This window comes from Panthera pardus, unplaced genomic scaffold (assembly GCF_024362965.1).
Source record: "Panthera pardus isolate Hobbes unplaced genomic scaffold, ASM2436296v1 HiC_scaffold_17, whole genome shotgun sequence".
In the NCBI taxonomy this organism is placed as follows: Eukaryota; Metazoa; Chordata; class Mammalia; order Carnivora; family Felidae; genus Panthera; species Panthera pardus.
Window position 1 is genome coordinate 137,386,931 of NW_026526732.1, and position 21,209 is coordinate 137,408,139.

At 40.1% G+C, this 21,209-nt stretch overlaps 1 protein-coding gene across 4 annotated transcripts in view; it reads left to right on the forward strand.

Annotated features, from left to right (window-relative positions):
• Window positions 1-20,287, forward strand: part of SUPT3H (SPT3 homolog, SAGA and STAGA complex component) — a 543,233-nt gene extending 522,946 nt beyond the window's left edge. For 3 of the 4 annotated variants that reach the window (XM_019457311.2, XM_019457314.2, XM_053904967.1), the window contains exon 12: window positions 16,162-16,302. In XM_019457311.2, coding sequence (XP_019312856.1) covers window positions 16,162-16,203 — 42 coding nt within the window. In that variant the 3' untranslated portion in view covers window positions 16,204-16,302. Of the gene's footprint in view, window positions 1-16,161; window positions 16,303-18,517 lie in introns of those variants that run through there. The other variant, XM_019457312.2, reaches the window with a different exon arrangement.
• The last annotated feature ends 922 nt before the right edge of the window (window positions 20,288-21,209 follow it).

Below are 21,209 nucleotides of genomic sequence, written 5' to 3' on the forward strand. Positions count from 1 at the left end.
CTATACATCATATGGTTCAATTTAGATGCTCTGAAATATCAGAGTCAGAATGAAATTATCAAGAGGGGAAAAGTCACATGGCATTGGTACAAACAAGACGTGCCTCTTTGTATTTATGTTTGCTAATGAAATTCAGCCATGGTTCCCACTTTGATTTTAAGAGTCCTAGACCACCATTCAGTTTTATTCATAGTAATTAAATCTCTTGCCCACACGCAGACACAAGGGCAGCAAGAAAAGGGGGCACATTTTATCTTTTAAAAAACTATTACATATTAAAACAAAACAGTATGTCTCTCAGGGCACAGTCCCCTCCTTAGTTAGGCAAGTGGAGGGCTTGGGAGAGGGCTTGCACTCTGAATCCAAAGACCCCACAGAGGGCAGGGCTGAATTTGGGCATCGGGGCAGTGGAATTTGAGACAACTTGATAGAGTCTCCAGTGTTGCTGCCAGAAGAAAGGTAGAAAAAGGCCAGATAGAAGCACAATCTGTTTTTTGCTGGTAAAACTTGGCAGTAGCCGGGGCGGTGGGGGGGGGGGGGGGGGCGGGGGGGGGGGCCGGGACAGAAAGGAGGGCTCACTTAGCAGTCTTGAGAAACAACATTTATACAAGAAATTCGGAGATGTACCTACCTTCCCACCCCAACTCAACCTACTATTTTAAGTCAAACACCTAGGCTAACTTAGTAAGGACTAACAAAAGCCTGGTTGCTTCTGGTTTGCTCCACTCCCTCCCCACCTTTTCCTTCCAGCAAAGCCAAGCCGGTGGCTGTAGGACCTCTGCCCTCTGTGCCCTTTTCATCGGTGTGCTGTGGGGAAGAGAACTTGGGAAACCCCAGGACCTTGGTAACCAGGGTAGCTCCTGTAGTGCACAAATCACCTAAAATGCAAAGGGTCTTCCCTACACTTGGTTCATTGGGAGTTGGCGGGAGCTTGGGAAAGGGCGAATGCATGCTCCACGTCTTTTTATTGTCCTTTTTACTCCTGGATGTAACTCAAATTGGCCAACTCCAGACAGATCCAGGCAGGCCGTATCATTTGCTCAGGCTTAAATCAGACACTGAGCATGGTCTTAGTAAGACTTCTATCGGAATACATAGTATGTCACCCCCTGAAGGTCCCAAAGATGCATACTTTTGCCATAGAACCTTTCAACCATGTTTATCTTACTTATTTTGATATTTCATCCATTTATCAAAATTATTATTTTGGGCACTTAGGGAAATTAAGTGATTCTCCAAGGGAGAGCTAATTGTGTAGCAGAAGAGCCAGAAGTAGAAAGTAAAGCTCATAATGGCCTGCCTTGTTCTAACTACTCAGCTGTACTGTTTTAGACATCATTAAGTCCCTCCCCACCTCCAACCCGCTTCTCAGTCCCTTCACTTTTGTTCTGCTCCCAAGGGCTCTTAATCCGGAAAAACACTTCTTTCCCTACATCTGTTTTCCCCATCAGGGTCAGGGAAGCTAAACACATAGCTCTGGGCAGAAGGAGAACCATCCATAACAAGCCCTAGACAGAGTCAGGAATCCTGGACTGACCAGTGATATGAGCCTCTCTCTCTCTCTCTCTCTCTCTCTCTCTCTCTGTCGGCATTAGTCGTTTTCATCTGTTAAATTAGGAATTGGACTAAAGGAGTTCACAAGATACTTTCCTATCCCAAAATTGTATTGTTCTTTGATTCTAGATATAAGCAAAGGGTTTTGTTCAGCTTGGTTTAGCAGGCTTTCCAAATTGCGTTTTCATTTTGGAATTAAACGTGGTGTGGCAGGCAGTCTGAAGGACTATGCTCCTTAAAGTGGCATCCCATGGGGCGTCTGGGTGGCTCAGTCAGTTGAGCGTCCGACTTCGGCTCAGATCATGATCTCTCTGTCAGTGAGTTCAAGTCCTGCATCGGGCTCTGTGCTGATGGCTCAGAACCTGGAGCCTGCTTCGGATTCTGTGTCTCCCTCTCTCTCTGCCCCTCCCCCACTTGTGCTGTCTCTTTCTGTCTCTCAAAAATAAATAAATGTTAAAAAAAAAATTTTTTTTTTCTTAAAAGTGACATCCCAGCATCTGGGAAGGTAAAAAAAAAAAAAAAATGATGACCCTCAAGTGAGAAATTTGAGAGATACAGCAGGTAACCTGCTGTTGTCTGGGTAGAAGGCAGACAACCTTAATATCTGTTTCTTCTATATTAAATTAAATTCCAGTATGAGAATTTCTATTGAGAAATATCATTTATGGGGCCCCGGGGTGGCTCAGTCAGTTAAGCATCCAACTCTTGATTTTGGCTCAGATCATGATCTCACGGTTCATGAGATCAAGCCCTGCATCAGACTCCACGCTGAGTTTGGAGCCTGCTTGGGATTCTCACTCTCTCAAAATAAAATAAATAAATTTTGGGGCACCTGGGTGGCTCTGTCAGTTAAGTGTCCAACTTCAGCTCAGGGCACGATCTCATGGTTCATAGGTTCGAGCCCCACGTCAGGCTCTGTGCTAACAGCTCGGAGACTGGAGCCTGCTTCGGATTCTGTGTCTCCCTCTCTCTCCGCCCCTCCCCTGCCCGCACTCTGTCTTTCTCAAAAATAAATAAACATTAAAAAAATTTTAATAGATAAATAAACTTAAAAAGTATGCTATTCACTGTATAATCATGACAGATTCCAAAAGGGAGCCATTTATTGACAAAACCAAGTTGGAGTTCTATTGATAATACATTCGTCTACTCTACCTATATTTTCAGCCTTCACTATGCATCCAAATCAACTGGATTGTGTTTCAAGCGTTCTGAAGCCTAAACGCCATTCAGACCCATTGACTTGAAGACGAAGAGTTAGAGCATCTGTTACTTTTTAAAGTGATTTGGACATACAGTGTTGTTGTTTTTTGGTTTTTTATTTTTTTGTGGGGGGTTTTTCTTGCCTTTTTTTTCTATTTTTGTTTTTTACTGCATACTATTCTTAAAATTGGTTCAGAAAATAAGGACTAGTTGAGAATGCCTCCAAACTGAAGATGATTTAGATTCAAGTCCCATCTCTGCACTGGACTGTACCAGGCTGCTCTGGTTTAAATTAGAATTAAAATTTTAATTTACCCTTTAAGTGATGTTGAACAAGAGTTGAGTTTGTTAGGACTAAGAGCATATACATGTCTATCGTAATCTGGGTGGAATAAATTATGCCAGATTTCAGAGGTTTGGGGTTCTTTTGCTTCATGTAAGCCAGTGTGATATAATGAAAAGCGACACGCCCTGGGTTTGAAACCCTGAAACTACCATTCACTAGTCATGTCACTTTAAAAAGGAGAATAATAAATAAGACTTTTATTTTACTAGTTGTGGTAAGGCTAAATTAGATATGGGCATGAAAGTGCTTCATAAACTATAAAACCATGTATCTCAGCATTTTTAAATCTTTTCCCCTCCCTGCGTTAAGAAATATACAAAAACTCTTGTCCTTTTAAATGTTATTTGAAATTAAATATTGTGATAAAAAGCAAAAAATATAAATAAGAGGGCTGCCTTGTTTTTTCCTTCCTTCCCACCCCTAAGGATGACCTGTTAATGCATTTTACTTGACAGTTAAACCTTTACCATTAAATTAGAAGCTAAGTGACAGCAAGGACTGTTCTATTTATCTTTGTATCCTTTGTACTACCACACACATAGTGGCTTATTAAGAACTCAATAAATATTTTGCTAAAATCAAATTAGGCAAATTGATAGGAACTCAAGCAATAGAACCAAAATCTTCTGTCATAGGCCTTTGAAGCGTGAAGTATATGTGAGTGAATTTGGGACCCACGACAATGAAATTCTTTTTTTTCTTTTTTTCCTTTATTGAGGAAATATAATTTTCTTGTATTGAGGAATCCCTGGCAAAGATAATCATATATATTTAAAGTGTACAACATGATAATTTGATATACATTGTGGAGTGATTACCAAGGTCAAGATGCAGTAACTAGCACAGGTATCACCTCACATAATTAACCCTTTTGCCTGTTTGTGTGTGTGTGTGTGTGTGTGTGTGTGTGTGTGTGTGTGTGTGTGGTTACAATGCTGAAGATCCACTCCCAAGCAACTTTCAGGTATACAATACCGTCTTACAACTGTAGCCACCATGCTATACATTAGATCCTGAGAACTTATTCCTCTTATTGCTGAAAGTTTGTACCCTTTGACCCACATCTCCTCATTTCCCTCTTCCCACAGTCCCTGGCAACCGCCATCCATTCTATTCTGTTCCTGCGAAATTAGCTTTTAGGGATACCGTATAGTATTTGTCTCTTTTTGTCTGGCTAATTTCACCTAGCATAATGCTCTTCAGGTTCACCCATGTTGTCAGACATGGCAAGATTTCCTTCTATTTTATGAGTGAATAATATTCTGTTGTATTTCTGTACCACATATTCTGTATCCGTTCATCCAGCAGAGAACTTTTAGGTTGTTTCCATATCTTGGCTATTGTGAATAATGCTGCAGTGAACATAGAGGTGCCGATACCTCTTTAAGGTGCTGACTTCATTTCCTTTAGGATGTATACCCAACAGTGGGACTGCTGAGTCATTTGATAATTTTATTTTTAATATTTTGAACAATCGCCATACTGCTTTCTATATGACTACCAATTTACGTTCCTACCAACAGTGTATAAGGGTTCCCCTCTCTTCATATCCTCACCGTTTGTTATCGCTTATCTTTTTGATAATAGCCATCCTGACAGTTGTGAGATGATATTCATTGTGGCTTTGGTTTGCATTTTTCTTATGATTAGTGATGTTGGGCACCTCTTGGCCATTGATCTGTTTTCATTGAAAAAATGTCCATTCAGGGCCTTTGCCCGTTTTTAATTGGATTATTTGCTTTTTTGCCATTAAATTATATGAATTATTTTTACATTTTGGGTATTAACCCTTATCAGATACATGAGTTACAAATATTTCTCCCATTCTGTAGGTTGTCCTTACAGTGATTGTTTCCTTTGCTGTGTAGAAGCTCTTTCTTTTGATATAGTCCACTTATTTATTTTAGCTTTTGTTGCCTTTGCTTTTGGTGTCTTATCCAAGAAATCATTTCCAAGACCACTGTCAAGGAGCTTACTCTCTGTGCTTACTTGTAGGAGTTTTACAGTCTCAGGTCTTACATTCAGGTTTTTAATCCATGTTGAGTTGATTTTTCTGTATGATTTTGTGTCTGATGTAAAGTAGGGGACTATTTTTATTCTTTTGCACGTGGCTATATGTTTATTAAAAAGACTGTCCTTTCCCCTAGTATATTCCTGGCTCTTTTGTCAAAAATTAATTGACCATATACATGTAGGTTTATTTCTGGGCTAGTTATTCTGTTCTATTGATCTGTGCCTGTTGTTGGTTTTTTTTAAGTTTGTTTGTTTGTTTATTTAGAGAGCATGAGTGAGGAGGGGCAAAGAGAGAGGGAAAGAGAGAATCCCAGGAAGGCTCCACACCAGCAGTGTGGATCACAACATGGGGCTTGAACTCATGAATCATGAGATCATGACCTGAGCCAAAACCAAAAGTCGGATGCTTAACATACTAAGCCACCCATGCACCCTGATGTGTGTCTCTTTTTATGCCAGTACCATACTGTTCTGGTTATTATATTTTTGCAGTATAGTTTGACATCAGGGAATGTGATGCATCCAGCTTTGTTCTTCTTTCTCAAGATTGATTTGGCCATTAAGGGTCTTGTGATTCCATATGAGCTTTATATTTTTGCTTACATAAAAATATATTTGTTCATATTTTCTGTTTCTGTAAAAAAAAGTACCATTGGAATTTAGATAGCATTGAATTGAATCTGTAGATTGCTTCAGGTAGTACAGACATTTTAACAATAATAATTCTCCCCGTCTAAAAATTCAGGATATCTATTTGTTTGTGTCTTCTTCAGTTTCTTCACCAGTGTTTTATAGTTTTCAGGGTACAGGTCCTTCATCTCCTTGGTTAACTTTTTCCCAATTACTTTATTATATTTGATCCTATTGTAAATGTGATTGCTTTCTTAATTCCTCCTTTCAGATCATGGTTTGTGTATAGAAATAGAAACACAACTGATTTTTGTATGTTGATTGTGTATCCTACATGAATGAATTAATTTATAGTTTTATCAATTTTTTGGTGGCAATCTTTAGGGCTTTCTATGTATAAGATCATGTCTTCTGCAAATAGAGATAATTTTACTTTTTCCTTTCTGATTTGAGTGGCTTTTTTTTTTTCATGCCTAACTGCTGTGGCTAGGACTTTGACTAGTATGTTGAATAGAAGTGGCAAGGGTAGGCATCCCTGCCTTATTCCTGATCTTAGAGGAAAGGCTTTTCACTTTTCACCATTAAGCATGATGTTAGCTATGAATTTGTCATATATGGCCTTTATTGTGTTGAGGTACATTCTTTGTAGACCTAATTTGTTGAAGGTCTTATCATGAAAGGATGCTGACTTTTGTCAAATGCTTCTTCTGCGTCTTTTGAAACGATCACAGGATTTTTACTTTTATTAATGTGATATCTCATATTGATTGATTTGTATATGTTGAATCATCCTTGCATCCCAGGGGTAAACTTCACTTGATCATGGTGTATAATCCTTTTAATGTGCTATTGAATTAAGTTGGTAGTATTGTGTTGAAGGTTTTTGCATCTGTGTTCACCAGGGACATGGCCTGTGATGTATAATATGAAATGTGTATTTGATCTTCATCCCTGTTTCTGGCACAGAGCTCCCAAATAAAGCCTTTGGAATTTCTCATGATGACAGCTATAAAGGTGTCCCTTGTTATGTCACTGAGATGACTTCAAGACTACACCTGAGGATGGAGGCTGGTTGCCAGTGGAGCCAGTCATGTGATTGGAGGGTTGGAACTTTCCATCCTACCCCAAAATCTCCAGGGAGGGAGGAGGGGTTGGAAATTGAGTTCAGTCACCAATGGCCATAGATTTAATCAATCATGTTTATGTAACAAAGCCCATAAAAAAAATATGGGGTTCAGAGAACTTCCATTTTAGTGAACACATAGAGATTCGGGGTGAATGGCACACTCAGAGAGGGAATGGAAGCTCCACACCCTAACCTTGTACCTTGCTCTATGCATGTCTTTCATCTGACTGTTCCTGAACTATACACTTTTATAATAAACCAGAAATCTTGTAAGTAAAATGTTCTTCTGAGTTCTGTGAGCCACTCTAGCAAATTCATCAAACCCAAGGAGGGTGTCATTGAAACCTCTAGTCTATAGCTGCTCAGTTAGAAGCAAAGGCGGTAACCTGGACTTGTGATTGGTGTCTACAGTATAGGAGGCAAGGAGGTAGCAGTTTTGTAGGACTGAGCCCTTAACCTGTGGGATTTGATGCTCCTTCCAGCTCGATAGTGTCAGAATTAAGTTGAATTATAGGACACTGAACTAGTGTCCCAAGAATTGCTTGTTAGTGTGGGAAAAAACCCACATCAGAATTGGTGACCAAAGTCTTAGCCTGTAATTTTCTTTTCTTGTAGTGCCCTTGTTTGGCTTTGGTATCAGGATAATGCTTGCCTTGTAAAGTGGGTTTTAAAGTGGTTCCTTCTCTTCAATTTTTGAGAGTTTGAGAAGGATTGGTATTAATTCTTTTTAAATGTTTCATAGAATTGACCAGTGAAACCATCTAGTCCTGAGCTTTTCTTTGTTGGAAGACTGTGTATTACTGATTCAATCTCTTTGCTCATTATTATTTGATCCGTTCGGGTTTTCTATTCATTATTCAGTCTTGGTAAGTAGTGGGTTTCTAGGAATCTATTCATGTCTTCTCAGTTATCTAATTTGTTTGCATATTCTTGTTCATAGTAGTCTCTGATGATCCCTTGTGTTTTTGTGATATAGATTGTAATGTCTCTTTTTTATCTATATTTTCATTTATTGGAGTCATCTCTCTTTTTTTTAGTCCAGCTAAAGGTTTGTCAATTTTCTTTATCGTTTCGGAAAACCATCTCTTAGTCTGGTTGATCTTATCTATTGTCTTTCTATTCATTTATTTCTGCTCTAATTTTTATTATTTCCTTCCTTCTGCTAACTTTGAGCTTAGTTTTTTCTTCTTTCTAGTTCCTTGAGGTATAAGATTAGGTGGTTTATTTTAAATCCTTCTTTTTTCATAATGCAGACATTTATTGCTATGAACTTCTCTCTCAGAACTGCTTTCGCTGCATCCCATGAGTTCTGGTGTGTTGTTTCCTTTTTGGTTTGTCTCAACATATTTTTTGTTTCTCTTTTGATTTCTTTTTTGACCCACTGATTGTTCAGAAGTGTGTTGTTTAATTTCTACAGATTTGTGAATTTTTCAGCTCTCCTTCTGTTACTAATTTCTGATTTCATACCATTGTGCCCAGAAAAGGTACTCGATAAGATTTCAGTCTTCTTAAATCTTTAAAGCCTCGTTTTGTAACCTAACATATGATCTAGCCTGGAGAATGTCCCTTGTGCATTTGAGAATAATTTGTATTCTTCAGCTGTTGGATGGACTGTTCTCTGTATGTCTGTTAGGTCCATTGGTCTAAAGTATAGACCAGGTTCTTATTTCCTTATCGATATTAAATCTGGATGATCTATCCATTCTTGAAAGTGGGATATTGAAGTTCCGTACTGTTTGGCATTGATGTGTTTTTATCTATAAATCTATTAATAATCATTTAATATATTTAGGTGCTCTGATATTGGGGGCATATTTCTTTATTATTATTATATGAATTGACCCCTTTATCATTATATAATGACTTGTTTTTATCTCCAGTTACAGCTTTTGACCTAAAATCATTTTTTTTTCCTGATACAAGACTGGCTACTCCTGTTCCCTTTTACTTTTCATTTGCATCTCTTTCACTCTCACTTTCAGCCCATTAGTGTCTTTAAAGCTTAAATGAATCTCTTGTAGGCAGCATAGAGTTGGGTCTTGTCTCTTTTTTTTTTGTAAGTTTTTAAAATTTATTTATTTTGAAAGAGAGGGAGTGCAAGTGGGGGGTGGACAGAGAGAGACATGGAGAGTGAGAGAATCCCAAACGGAGCTCCAACTCGTGAACTGTGAGATCATTACCTGAGCCAAAGGCAGACACTTAACCAACTGAGCCACCCAGGCGCCCAGGTCTTTCCTTTTTTAATCCATCCAAGCACCCTGTATCTGTTTATTGGAAAATTTAAACCATTTACATTTAGAATAATTAGTAATAGGTAAGGACTTACTATTGCCATGTTGCTAAATGTTTTCTGATTGTTTTGTAGTTCCTATTTTCCTTCCTTCCTATCTTACTATCTTCCTTAGAAAACTGGTATTTTTTTTTTGTAGTGGTATACTTTGATTTTTTTCTCTTCATTTGTATATTTTTTATAGGTTTTTCTTTGTGATTACTATGAGGCCTTCATAGTACATCTTGTAATAGTCCAAGTTGAAAACAACTTTCATTGCATGAAAAAAATTCTATATGTTTACTTGCCCTCCAGCTTTATGTTGTTGATGTCACAGTTTACATTTTTTTCATATTGTGTACCCATTAACAAAATATTGTAGCTATAGTTATTTTTAACACTTTTGTCTTTTAATTTATATACTGGAGTCTAGTGATTTGCATACCACCATTGCAGTATTAGAGTATTTTGAATTTATAATTGCCTGTGTCAGTGAATTTAATACTTTCATGTTTTCATTAGCAACCTTTTGTTTCATCTTGAAGAACTCCTTTTAACATTTCTTATAAAGCATGTCTAGTGGTGATAAAATACCTTAGCTTTTATTTGTCTGTAAAAGTCTTTATCTGTACCCGGGAACTACTTTCCTGGGTAAAGTATTCTTGATCAGAATTTTATGTTCTTTGACCACTTTGAATATATTATCTCACTCTCTCCTGGCCTAAAAGATTTCTTCTGAGAAATCTGCTGTTAACCTTATTAGGGTTCCCTTGTGTGTGATGACTCTTTTTAAACTCTTGCTGCTCTCAAAATTCTCTCTTAATCTTTGATATTCAAGAGTTCGATTATATTGTCTCAGTGAAGATCTCTTTGGGTTGAATCTCTTTGAGGATCTTTGAATTTCATGTATCTGGATGGCTATCTCTCCCCAGATTTTGGAAGTTATCAGCCATTATTTCTTTGTTTTCTGACCTTTTCTCTACTTCGTCTAGGACTCCCGTAGCATGAATATTGTTTCATTTAATGGTGTCCCATTATTCACATAGGTTTTCTTTGCTTTTTTTCATGCTTATTTCTTTTTTCAGCTCCAAATGGATAATATCAAGAGATCTGTCTTCATGTTCATGGATTCTTTCTTCTGCTTGATTGATTGAGCCTATTATTGAAGCTCTTCATTGCATTTTTTTTTTCATTGCATTCACTTCATACCTCAGCTCTAAAAATTTTTTATGATTTCTCTTTGTTGAATTCATTTTGTTATTGCATTGCTTTCCTAAGTTCATTTTGTTGTCTGTCTGTGTTCTCTTGAATCTCACTGCACTTCCTTAAAATAGTTGTTTTGAATTCTTCTTCAGGTAACTCCTAGATCTCCATTTCTTTGGGGTTGGTAACTTGAAAATTATCAAGCACCTTTGGTAGTGTCATGTTTCCTTGTTGCTTCACGTTTCTTGTGGCTTTGCATTAATGTTTGTTCATTTGAGAGAGGAGTTACCTCTTCCAGCCTTTCAGACTGACTTTGGTGGAGAAAGACTTTCAACTGAGACTGGCTGTGAAGGCTCAGGCTGGGTAGGGTGCCATGTCTCTGATCCCGGAGAGGGCATAGAAGCATAATCTCTGTACATCTACATGAGCTGAGGCCAACATGGGCAAAGACTGGGTTCTTCTTTGACCAAGACTGCAGAAGTCCTGTAAGCGGGAGTAGTGTCTAGGGTTGTTGGGGTCCTAGGTGGCAGAGGCTGCAAGGGTCGTCCTGTTCCTCTCTTTTTCCTGTAGGAGGAAGTTCTAGCCAAAGAGAATACCTGCTGGTACCAGGTCTGGTGAACTCGCACTTAGAGAAGCAGGGAAACCAGGGTCCTGGGGCACAGGTGCACTTACTATGATAGTAGTCCCAGCGTCTGATGTGCACGCATATGCAGATCCCCTGAGGAACCAGGTCTGCATCTCTGGGGATCACCACAGTGATTTGGACCCCAGGATGGGGGATGCAGCAGTGGCACGGGCTGTGGGATGACAGGATGCACCAGTGTCTTGGGCCCAGGGTAAGGGGTGCAGTGACAGCATGCCCTGGGGGATGGTGGGTCAGAGCCCTGACTTTGGCAGCAGGGAGCAGAGCAGCAGCAGCTTGGCCTCTGTGATGCCAGGCCAAAGCGGTGACTCGGGACCCAAGGCGGGTGGCACAGAGCTGTAGCCGTACAGCCACTGATGGCAAGTCAGTGCCATGACTTAGGAGCCAGAGGGTGGGACAGAGAACAGCAGCTACAGCATCACAGCCTAATGATAGCAGGTCAGAGCCACAACTCAGGACTCCAGGAGTCAGTCATAGAATAGCAGCAACTCAGGCCTAGCGATGGTTGTCAAAGCCATGACTTTGAACCCTGAAGGCAGGGCACAGAAAGCAATGGCATTTCCGGTTTCATAGATGGCAAGGTGCCGTGGCTTCCCGATCCCAGACGGTGGGGCACAACTGGGGCACCTGGGGGCAGGTCTCACCACAACGGTAGCTCCAGACCTGGTGAGGAGACACAGCAGTGAGGAGCCCAGGCAACCCTTTAGTTGGGTTCAGTGTTGGTGAAGACCGTGGGAGCACACAGTAGCAATGTCTACGAATGTCCACGGCAATGAGGAGGATTAGTAGGGTTCTCCTGCTCCTTTTCCTGTCAGGTGTAATCCCTCCAAAAGCGTTCCTCTTTGCACTGAGCTGCTCTGGACTGGGAGATGGGGTGATGTAGGTTAAATGCTTCTTATGCTTTTCTGTGGAGCTTTGCTCAGTTGTTGAGCCCCACAGGATTTCTGCTCCTTCTTTGTTGTAATCTAGAGCTTTCCCAGAGCTGTTTTGTCTATTTATAGTTGTTTATTTATTTTTCTGTGTGGGGAGACAAGCTTTGGGACCTCCTTGGTAGCCATCTTGCTGATGTCAGTCCCTACAATGAACTTTTTGTTTTATTTTAGTTAAAGTTTGAGAAAAGTGGGGTGCCTGGATGGCTCAGTTGGTTAAGCGGCCAACTTTGGCTCAGGCCATGATCTTGCTGTTTATGAGTTCAGACCCTGCATTGGGCTCTGTGCTGACAACTCGGAGCATAGAAGCCTGCTTCGGCTCCCTCTCTCTCTGCTCCTCCCCCACCCGCAATCTGTCTCTCTTTCTCTGTCTCTCTCTCTCTCAAAAATAAATAAACATTAAAAAAATTGTTTTAAACAAATAAGTAAAGTTTGAGAAAGCGGAAAAGAATCAGGAAAGCTAGTCGTGAATAAGTGTAAATCTACACTGGTGGAAGGGGTGGTTTTATCTATAGTTAAAGCTTTACTAATTAAGTTAATGGTGCAAATAACACACAGGCAGTTATATTCAACTAGGAGCCACAGGTGTGTTTTGTAGCATGTTTATCTTTTGTTTAAAATAAATAATAATCATTTGCTTTTTAATATTAGTTTGTATTCCTTAAAATGTATGATTTATGACAGCCCATAAAAAGGCAGAAATAAACCAGCCTAGGATTTAAATTTGTTTCTCGAGCCTGTCTATATGCAGATTAAAAGAAATCATATTTTAAAAACGAAAACTTACAATTTCATTTCCCCATCAACACCCAGTGCAGTAGGCAGAATGTGTCAGCCCACCCAGTTAGATTGAGGTTCTGTCAGTAGGCCATAATTTGAAGCTGAACGAATATATGAGTGTCAAAACTTGGGAGCTAATGTAATCCTCAATTTAAGGGAGGCGGGGGGAAAGCCTGTGAACTACAATTGGTCCTTTAAAACGAAAAACGAAATATCTTTGCTGTTAACTTTATTTTTTTTTTTAACGTTTTATTTTTTTATTTTTGAGACAGAGAGAGACAGAGTATGAACAGGGGAGGGGCAGAGAGAGAGGGAGACACAATCTGAAACGGGCCCCAGGCTCTGAGCTGTCAGCACAGAGCCCGACGCGGGGCTCGAACTCACGGAACGCGAGATCATGACCTGAGCCGAAGTCGGACGCTTAACCGACTGAGCCACCCAGGCGCCCCTTTGCTGTTAACTTTAGAGATGCCAGGATGTCTAGCATCTGAATGTCTAGCATGTGAATTTCAACAAATTCACATAGGAGCGACTAATAGTTGAGAACAGAGCTTTTTTCAATCAGAAATAAAGCTGCAGTGATATATAGGATGCCGAAACGGGGCTGTCGGGATGAAGTCAGATTCGTTTATACATTTTTAATAGCGGGGGAGGTGGTCCCAGCTATTTCCAGTCAAGGTCTGGGTTTTTCCTGAGATACAGAACCAGGGTATCACTCATAGGATCTGACAGTAGAGAATAAGTAGAGTGCTTCATGAGAATGTGGCCTCTGGAAGGCCCTCACCCCAAGCAGTGTTTAAATTGAGTTTCAACGTCCACAACACAAACAGAGAAATTCACAGTTGACACAAAGATGAGTTGTCTTCGCCCATCTTCCTTTAACGTTGCTCGCCCTGGAAAGGTTGCCAACTTGGGGATGTTCCCATAATCACCCTCCACAGACAACATACATCCTTTGTCCATCAGAAGGAAAAGCTGTGACTCTGGCTAGAGGGCCCTAGGGGATGGGTTTGCTGAACTTGCTCTTTGCTGATCACACACGTTTGTTTGCCCCTTCTCTATCGTAGAATTAGAATAGGAAGAACTTAGTCCGGAAATCTGGGACAGCTCTAAACTTTGGCTTTCTTATTAAACTTAGCTGCTCGAAGTCTCTGCGATTAAAAGTCTCTAGTCTTGTAATCATTTGCAAACAATAGTGATGAATCATCTGTGACGGTGAACTGATTTTTGGAAAGTAATCCTTTCAGTATGAGAGAGAACCATTTCCTGTTGGCCACCCTGGAAAGATTAAACTTGGTAATGTCTCAGGTGTGCACGGCCAAAACTCAGCCTGCTCCTGGGCCAAAACCTCTTTTTCAAGCAAGCCTCTCTTTAGCCATTTACCTTTACGAGGAATCCAGCTTTACTCCCAGGTCCATTTATCTCCATGTAAACCATCCCTGGGCTTTAAATATTATGTTATGTTGAAGGTTGTCACTGTGGTTGTAAAATTTAAAATATCAAGGTCAAGAACCTGAAAGTACTACTTTGGCATAAGCCTCTGGTAAGGCAACTGTGGTGGTAGGGGCTGTTTCAAGGCCTGAGGCTCCCCTGTCTGTGGTTGTGGGAAGACACTCTATCCGTCCCTGCAAGTTATTTGTGGCTCTCTGAGGAACTCATTTAACACTGTTCTCCGGTGCACAGACTGAGGAGGTAAAGTTGGAATTTTCTAGTCCTTGTTAGAACGTGTGCTTCAATCCAAAAGTGTCCAAGGGCACAGCAAGCCTGGTGGTAAGTCAGGAACAAGCTCACAGAGACAGCCCTGAGGAACGAAAGATAGAATGTGCCACTGTTTTCTCATCCTTGAAATGCTGATCTGGAGTGAGCTGTGGAGCCGCACAGCCAACCTATGAAATTTCAGCCAGCATTCCAAAGCCCGACAACCGTAGTAAATCCCGTATCAGCTGAATATTCGGAGGAAAGATGTTGAAGTTAATTGAGTTTCATGATTAACAGAAAGTCCCGCAGAAAACTAGCTTGGTTTCACCTCACATCGGTGGAAGTCTTGCTAAAAAGCTTGGTTCCACTTTTTTTTCTTTGGGTATTATTTATAATATTTTATATTTATTTATTTATTTATAATTATTTTATAATTATAAATGTAATTTAACCATTTTTAGAATTAAACTCTCCAGCATCTCCCTAACATTATTTTAGTCATAAAAACTTATTCTACATTTCCTATAACGTGGCTGTTGAAGGAAAAACAAAATCCCTGATACGAGATGTTGTCATTTTTCTGTTTTTCGGAACACAGGTTGTAGGAAAAAACCCATCTCATTGAGGGTTATGAATTCTCTGAGTATGGCTATTCCCAGTTTAAATAATGAAAAATATGGTGGTGAAAGGGATAATTTTATTCCTAAGTCCTGGATTTTAGTTCTGTTTCATTCTGGGTTTCATTATGAGACTCAAGACAAGTCACAGAGGCCCTGTGTAGTCCAGCTCTTCAGCTCTGAACTGCAGAATATATCTCGCAGGAAGAAAAATCATGAGTTTTACTTGATTTACTGGAATATATTATATTATTGCCTTTGGTATCCATTTTCCCATTTTCTTTTATGGGGATATTTTATCCCATTATGAATATCCACACGTACATCTATATGTACTTGTATGTACATAAAATTATGTAGGAGGGGTGCCTGGGTGGCTCAGCCAGTTAAGTGTCTGACTTCAGCTCAGGCCGTGATCTCACGGTTCGTGGGTTCGAGCCCCGCGTCGGGCTCTGTGCTGACAGCTCAGAGCCTGGAGCCTGTTTCAGATTCTGTGTCTCCCTCTCTCTCTGCCCCTCCCCTATTCACGCTCTGCCTCTGTCTCTGTCTCAAGAATAAATAAACATTAAAAAAAATTTTTTTTAATAAAGTAAAATTATGTAGGATTCGAGTTTTCTATAATGTCTCTAATGTACAGAACTCCTTAGAGATCACCATATTTCAGCAGGGAGGAAAGGCTTCTATTAGTGTCTGTTTCCAAGCTTTTCACTAAGACTATAAATTAGGCCTGGGAAGGCTATAATGAGTCAGTAATTTATAGACTATTAAGAGAGTTAATTAGAAGTGATTCTTGAGCATGTCCAATAGAGAACACATGTTTATAAAGGACAAACAGATTCAACACAACATGTCTTTGACCTAACCAAACCCAATCAATTAACAAAATGGGATGTCTTATTTTGCATATCTCCCACTCCCCGAAAATAGAATCCCTAACCACTTGTTAACCACACTGACTTTTTAATAGACAGAGTGGTGACTCTAGCCACCAGAAATGTTGCCACCAGAAATGTTCAGAGTAAGCACCCTGTTCGACGGAAGCCAGCAGAGTCTACAAAACAGGAAGAAAGCTCTGCATGTTGCTCTTTTCCCTCCTTTCCCGGTTTGACTTGATGTGATAATTCATTGCAGATTTCTTTCTCTTTGACAGAGTGCCTACCGCAGGAATGGGATGGCTTTTCTGGCCTGCTGACGGGACTTGTGACCGTAACAACAGGAAAGGCATGTTATAGTAAGGTGATTTCTGTTCCCCTCTTTGGACAAAATAAAATACAAGTTTACCTTCTCTGTATCCTCAGGAGTGGGTTGGTTTGTTGTGACTATCAACTGGCTGACTCCGGCCCTTTTCCAGCCCCCTCAGTGCTCAGTCTTGTTTACTGGCTGGGCCGTTTAGCTAATTAATGGCAGGATGTTTGGGATAGTGTGTAGGTGGACAAGAATGCAGATCACACAATTTTGAAATTTTAATTTGGGATGGATTTACTGCCCTCAGCTCACATATCTTAAAGGCAGTGTCTTGTTTTCCCTCCAGTGTTTAGTCTGTGTTTTATGTGATGCATTTTGTAATCCAGGTTTGGGACAGAGGAGACAAAAGGACAGTCAGTTTTCCCTCACACTGTCCCACAACTTTACTTTGTGACATTTGCTGAGTATGTATATCTTAGGTGTGTCTTCGAGACAAATACTCATTTTATAAACTCACACTAATCAAAGACCTAATTGATCTGTTGAACTATTCCCGTCTTCTCGTCCCTTCCCCCCACTTCTCGTGAATGTGTTATTTTCACACCTTCTTCCCGACATCCTGCACATCTGCCATCGTGCCTGGTTTTCCTCGTGTAGGCCCTCTCCTCCTGTCCCCTTGTCCCTCCAGTCCCCAGGCCCACCACACATACACACTGTACCCATGTAGAAGCTAAGTAATCAGGGGCGCCCGGGTGGGCTGAGTTGGTTGAGCGTCCGACTTGGGCTTAGGTGGTGATCTCACGGTTTGTGAGTTCGAGCCCCGCATCAGGCTTTGCACTGACAGCGTGGAGCCTGATTCAGGTCCTCTGCCTCCTTCTCTCTCTGCCCCTCCCCTGCTCGTGCTCTTTCTCCCTCAAAAATAAATAAATAAACATTAAAAAAAAAAGATGAAAGAACAAAGTAATGAGAATCCCTTGAAGGGGAGCTGAGTGATGGGCTTTCTCCCTTGAGAGCAGTCCCACAGCTAAACTGGAATCTGGGACTGGGTCATTTCTTGCTGGTAACAGCCGAGCCCCCCTTCTGGCATCTATACTTTCTCCATCAGATGACAAACCCTAACTTTGGAGAACGAATCAAAATATAGCAGATGTAATTGTACAGTTCCTGATTAAACTTGAATTTTAAAAAAGGAAGCTGGGGCGCCTGGGTGGCTCAGGCGGTTGGGCGTCCGACTTCGGCTCAGGTCACGATCTCGCGGTCCGTGAGTTCGAGCCCCGCGTCGGGCTCTGGGCTGATGGCTCAGAGCCTGGAGCCTGCTTCCGATTCTGTGTCTCCCTCTCTCTCTGCCCCTCCCCTGTTCATGCTCTGTCTCTCTCTGTCTCAAAAATAAATAAAAAACGTTAAAAAAAAAGTTTTTTTTTTTTTAAAAAGGAAGCTATTTCTTTAATTCTGGAGGACTTCCAGTTTTATTTTTATCATGGTTTTTACACACACTGAGACATCCTTTGTGAAGAATTAATAAAAACAGAAATAAGAAACATGAAAGATTTTCCTCCTGTGACCAAATCATTGTGAGGCTCCGTTAATATGATTGTGCCATATTACTCACATTTGTTAACTATCATTTACCTGTTCTGTGTTAGTCCTTCTGGAAAAAATCTTCATGTCAAGAAGAAAAAAAACGTAGATATATAATATCAAAAAATTGCCAAGGGGTTTTGATGTTCCATCTGTGCTTGTTGAAATGTATGATTAAACTTTTCTTTTTATCATCATTCTTATTTTTCTTGGCATCCCTAATCATAGAAAATTATAAGCTTGCAGTAAACATCCTAACTTTTAAAACGACAGCATTTATTGTATTTGGTTTCGATCTGCCGGGCTTATGGATGTATAAAATTTTCAGGGGCTAATTTTTCACATCAAAATTCCTTCTCTCCCACATTATACATTTTAAAGTATGCACGAGGCAGAAAATACAGAGTTTAGGTTTTTTCCCTTCATTTTATTCTACCTGATCTCCTTATAGTCCCAGAGAAGGAAGACTCAACGTACATTTCTCTCAGAAATATGACAGGTCTGTGTTTTTGTTGGTCTGGCGTATGTTTGTCTATCTTGAACAGTCTGACAGGTAATTATTTATAAAATCTGGTTTTGCCCAGTAAGTCCATATAATAACCTTTCACTTTTCATCATAAGCCAGTGAGCTGAATTTAGAATAAAACAAGGTCATTTATGTCTGTCCCAAACCAGCCTAGATGTCCCCATAATTGCTGAATATTAATATTTTTAATTCTTTTTTTTTTCTTTTCTACACTTAGGTTCTTTCTCTGACTCTTTCAGCAACAGTGAATTTGAAGTAAAATAAAATTTTCTTAAGCAGCGAGTATAGAAAAAAATTTATAGGAGGAAAATCTCAGAAAATGTGACATCAATAAATTGTTCTCCCAAGATTAAAATGTTAGGTAAAATCAGAAAACGTTAAAGCAGAAGATGGTCTTCAAGATCGTTGAAAACAGCCACTCATTTTCCAGATGAAAATATGTAGCCTGGAGAAGGAAGTTGACTTTCCCAAGGTCACTCAGTAATAGCAGTGACAGACCAGAGACCAGAGATCCGTGGTCCCTAATTCTCAGGTTGCAATTTCACTCCCCCATACTGGATTTGCATTAGATACTACCAGGATACATGGGGATTTTATGGCATGTTTATCTTAGATAATTACCTAAGTTTATTTTTTAAATGACACAAATTTGGACACATTCTAAAGCGTAAGTGTTGTATTAAAATCTTCTTCAAAGGGACTGTGGTATAATTAAATAATCTGTTATATGTCACTTATACATCAATTTAAAAAAAGTGGGGGAGGTCTGCAAGCAGGGGAGGGGGAATTAACATACTCGGAGCACCTACTTTGTGTCGGGAACCTTACCTCTGGTATTTCATTTATCTTCACAGTGATTTCATGAGGCTCACATTGGGCTCGATTCTAAATCAAATGTGAATACACAAAATAATTTGTTTTGTAGCCTTGTGTTTTGGAGATCAAATTTGAAAAAAATAAATAAAGCCAACATTAAGTAAAAATAGCCTCTCTTAGGGGAAATTGACACTGCCTCATAGATTCAAGGGTAAAGGAAATAGAAATATTTCTCCTTTCACCTAAATTTGGATGTGACTTTCCGAACATGCCGTTTTGAGACTATGTCATCAACCTTCCTGCCTTCACATACTGCAATAATTAAGATTCAAAAATAATGTTCCAGTTTTAGAACCGAGAGCTTTTATTTAAAAACCATCAGAAGCACAACTATTTTTTAAATGGTGCCTATACTCCTGTACCTGGGAAGAATTCTTCACTTATTACTGTTTGTCCTTTGTTTCTATAAAATAATAAACAACCCACATTTCATGCTTTTACCACGTAGAAAACAAATAAGCATAAGTGGTGATCCTTGGTCTGAAAGAAAACAAGTTTACTTGTCTAGAAATTACGAGGTTTAATTTTACGAAAAAATTTTATATAGTTCCCAAATCAGGTATTTCTTTCCAGTTCATCTAACCCCTTGTGTAAAACTGAATCACTACAGAGAAAGTACTCCCTCATCTGCCCTCCTGGAATTTAGATAGAACCTTCCCAGGTTGCATTTAAAATTCCGCCTTCAACCATGTATACATCTCATAAAATCTTTTACGGTTTCCTGTATGCTCTGGCTGAACATTTCATAGAACATAAACACTTCTGCAAATAATAGAAGGGCATCAAGTTGAATATGTCATGGCTGTGGCTCCCCCACAAAGCCGATTCTCCAGCCATGCATTATTTCTTATTTTTATCTTCTTATTTGAAACCCAAGATGAAACTTGCTGTGCTCTTAGAGTACAGGGGGGTGGGTGGGGTGGAGGTAGGCAGGGGACTCCAGAAGTTTTAGTGGAGTTGTGTTCATTAAAGCAAAGGCTTTCTGCAGAGGGCATCAAGCCAAACTTCAACAACAAAACCATGCCTGCAGGGATTGGATGTAAATGTGATGGTTAAATAAGGGCCAGATGCCTTTAAAAACTCAAATATTAAAAAGGTCATATCTCTTCAAGTCAGCCTCTCAAGTTGTGAGTGATACCGTAGCACTTTCAAAAAGCGAAAACAAAGAAAGAGACTTGCATCTGTTTTCTGGAACAAAATATCAAATATTCAAGCCATCGTAAGTCATGGGAGTTTGGGCAACTGAAGCATATTTAAAAACAATCCATTCCTAGAAAGTCACAAAAAACCCGCATACAACATTTCATCGTCGGAAACCACTAGAATTCTGTAGAGAGCGTTACACTCACCTTCCTTCTGCTCATCACCACCCAGTATTCACCATTCCCCCTTTTCCCCCCAAAGGAAAGTAAAAATAGAAAAAAATATAGGAAGAATCAAGATGACTACTTAATTTTACTTAAACCAGGTAACACTTTGCTTGCTATCAAAAATGTCGCTCACAGGGCGCCTGGGTGGCTCAGTCGGTTGAGCGTCCGACTTCAGCTCAGGTCACGATCTCGCGGTCCGTGAGTTCGAGCCGCACATCGGGCTCTGGGCTGATGGCTCAGAGCCTGGATCCTGCTTCCGATTCTGTGTCTCCCTCTCTCTCTGCCCCTCCCCCGTTCATGCTCTGTCTCTCTCTGTCTCAAAAAGAAATAAACGTTAAAAAAAAAAAAAATGTCGCTCTGTCGTGTGGGCATTTTAATAAGGTTGATGTAATCATTACAGCACACCGCATGCCCTCCTGTGTACCGGCACTCGGTGTGAGTTATCCCGTTAAATACAGCCCCTCTGTGAGGGAAGGTGAAAATGAGGAGGTTCATTGCCTTACGCAGGGGTTCCCAAGGTGGGGCGGGCCTTTGCACCCCACGCTTTCACCCCAAAGCTCGTGCCCCTCAGCACTGTTACAAAGCCTGGAATGTGCTTGAGTAAAGAGTTCTAATCATGTGTCAAAAAAGAGGTGCTGCTCCGAACCTAGAAGCGCTTCTCAG